Raw genomic sequence first — 2,997 nt, 5'->3', positions numbered from 1 at the left:
TGCTCTGAAAGAAACAATGAGAAAATGATGAATATCTGTGAAGTCTGTTGTGAAAAACCCCTCATAAACAGTACTTCATGCTCAATAGAAAATTTGACTGGTAACTATCAAGTAGACGAAATGCAATCTTCAGTGCTGCTGGATAGGATTTGAATCGGGACCGCTGTATTTTACTTAGCCAACCTTCTAAGATTAAAATTGACGAGGTACCGCAAAACAAGCTTTAGGAACCGTACGTGGAATCGTGAATTGAAGCCAGGAAAGTGTCGCTTTTCTTTCAATGAAAGGAACACAAGCATTAACAAACAGGAATTAAATATGTGTTATTTCAGACTTGGGATCTATAGACATGTTTCCAAGAGGATTACGGTCATTTTACGTTAACAAACACAGGTAGGACAAGCACTTCCACATGCATGAAAAAGCTCCCTAAGGAGTACGGATATCTTTCTTTTGTTTTCCAAGTTGCAATTTAGCAATTATTATATCATTTGTGGTTCTCGTTTTTAGGAAGGAAAGTGATTTGAGAAAATTATGTCTTTGGTTCCAAAAGCTCAATGAGAATATTTTCAGGTGGTTAATTAAAGCAGTAGCCAATTTTGTCATTGTCTTATATTAAAATGTATTCAACCTTGGTTCTATTTGATATAAATTCAAATAAGGTTTTGAAACAATATACAAGTTGTTTGGATGTGTACACCCGGGCAGCACAGACCATGTGTCCCTGATCCTTGTTTGCTCTTTATTTAATTAATTCCGACAAGAGAATATGAAGTAAGAGAGCGAACAGTTTAAAAATTATTATTAGACTGAGCCCTTTCTGCGAAGGTTATTTCTATCTGTTGTTCTCATGACCGTGTGGTCCACTTATTACACATTCAAACTGACCAATAAGGTGTCTTCCTTGATTAATCAGTCAGCGGGACTCAGCTAATAGATTTCAAATAGTCTTCATGGGAATAGGGACAAATATGGAGGATTCGCTTTCTTACTTAATATTCTCTTGATTCCGATAACAAAATTGCGAGTAATTATCGATGAATTCTTAACCATTATTCTTTGAAATTAATCGAGGTGAATAGTGGCAGAATAGTTTGCAAGCCGCGAAGCGGCGACGTAAATATTCTGCCACTATTCTACCACTATTCATCAAGTGGACGAAATGCAATCTTCAGTGCTGCTGGATAAGTTTTGAATCGGGACCGCTGTATTTTACTTAGCCAGCCTTCTTAAATGACTAGACTCTTTCAAAAAATGTTAGTAACAAAAAGCTAACTCTAAAATACTAGTTAAAATTGTTGATTACCGTGACAAGACGAGGGAGTACCGCAAAACAATCTTCCGGAACGTACAATCTTGAATTCAAGCAGGTAAATGTCGCTTTTCCTTCAATGAAGGGAACAAAAGCATTAACAAAGATGAATTAAATATGTGTTATTTCAGACGTGGGATCTATATACATGTTTCCAAGAGTATTAGGTCATTTTACGTTAACAAACACAGGTATAGGACGAGCACATCCACATGCATGAAAGAGCTCCCTAACGAGTACGGATTTCTTTCTTTTGTTTTCCAAGTTGCAATTTAGCAATTATTATTTCATTGTGGTTCTCGTTTTTAAAGAAGGAAAGTGATTTGAGAAAATGATGTTTTTGGTTCCACGATCTAAATGAGAATATTTACAGGTGATTAATTAAAACAGTGGCCAATTTTGTCATTGTCTTAATTAAAACGTATTCAACCTTGCTTGGACTAATCTTGAAGCAATTTCACCAAGGTGCACCATGTGATTCATTTAGGGCTGAATCTCATATGATATAATGTAATTATAGTGCTTTTCTGGGATATAATTTCAAATTAGGTTTTGAAAACAATATACAAGTTGTTTGGATGTGTACACCCGGGCAGCACAGGCTATGTGTCCCTGATCCTTGTTTACTCTTTATTTAATTAATTCCGACAAGAGAATATGAAGTAAGAGAGCGAACAGTTTAAAAATTATTATTAGACTGAGCCCTTTCTGCGAAGGTTATTTCTATCTGTTTTTCTCATGACCGTGTGGTCCACTTTTTACACATTCAAACTGACCAATAAGGTGTCTTCCTTGATTAACCAGTCAGCGCGACTCCGCTAATAGATTTCAAATAGTCTTCATGGGAATAGGGACAAATATGGAGGATTCGCTTTCTTACTTTATATTCTCTTGATTCCGATAACAAAATCGCGAGCAATTATCGATGAATTCTTAACCAATATTCTTTTTGTAATTAATCGAGGTGAATAGTGGCACAATAGTTTGCGGGCCGCGAAGCGGCGAAGTAAATATTCTGCCACTATTCTACCACTATTCATCAAGTGGACGAAATGCAATCTTCAGTACTGCTGGATAGGTTTTGAATCGGCACCGCGATATTTTACTTAGCCAACCTCCTTAAAAGACTAGGCTCTTTTAAAAATGTTAGTAACAAAAAGCTAACTCTAAAATAGTTAAAATTGTTGATTACCGTGAGAAGACGAGGTACCGCAAAACAATCTTTCGGAACGTGGAATCTTGAATTCAAGCAGGTAAATGTCGCTTTTCCTTCAATGAAGGGAACAAAAGCATTAACAAAGATGAATTAAATATGTGTTATTTCAGACTTGGGATCTATAGACATGTTTCCAAGAGTATTAGGTCATTTTACGTTAACAAACACAGGTATAGGACGAGTACATCCACATGAATGAAAAAGCTTCCTAACGAGTACGGATTTCTTTCTTTTGTTTTCCAAGTTGCAATTTACCAATTATTATTTCATTTGTGGTTTTCGTTTTTAAGAAGGAAAATGATTTGAGAAAATGATGTTTTTGGTTCCACGAACTCAATGAGAATATTTACAGGTGGTTAATTAAAACAGTGGCCAAGTTTGTCATTGTCTTAATTAAAACGTATTCAACCTTACTTGAACTAATCTTGAGGCAATTAATTTCAACGAGCTGCACCTAGTAATTCATTCA

General features: G+C 35.6%; 1 protein-coding gene across 1 annotated transcript in view; it reads right to left on the bottom strand.

The window, feature by feature from the left end:
• Nucleotides 1-308, bottom strand: part of LOC137981553 (uncharacterized) — a 21,334-nt gene extending 21,026 nt beyond the window's left edge. Inside the window, exons 1-2 of the mRNA XM_068828651.1 lie at nucleotides 237-308; nucleotides 1-4 (exon numbers count right to left, since the gene is read on the bottom strand). The exon at nucleotides 1-4 is cut by the window's left edge and continues 60 nt beyond it. Of these exons, the coding sequence (XP_068684752.1) occupies nucleotides 1-4; nucleotides 237-299 (67 nt within the window). The 5' untranslated portion in view covers nucleotides 300-308. The remainder of the gene's footprint in view (nucleotides 5-236) is intronic.
• Nucleotides 309-2,997: the final 2,689 nt, after the last annotated feature.

This window comes from Montipora foliosa, chromosome 1, assembly GCF_036669935.1.
Source record: "Montipora foliosa isolate CH-2021 chromosome 1, ASM3666993v2, whole genome shotgun sequence".
NCBI classification, from domain to species: domain Eukaryota; kingdom Metazoa; phylum Cnidaria; class Anthozoa; order Scleractinia; family Acroporidae; genus Montipora; species Montipora foliosa.
This window is presented reverse-complemented; position numbering and strand designations above follow the sequence as displayed.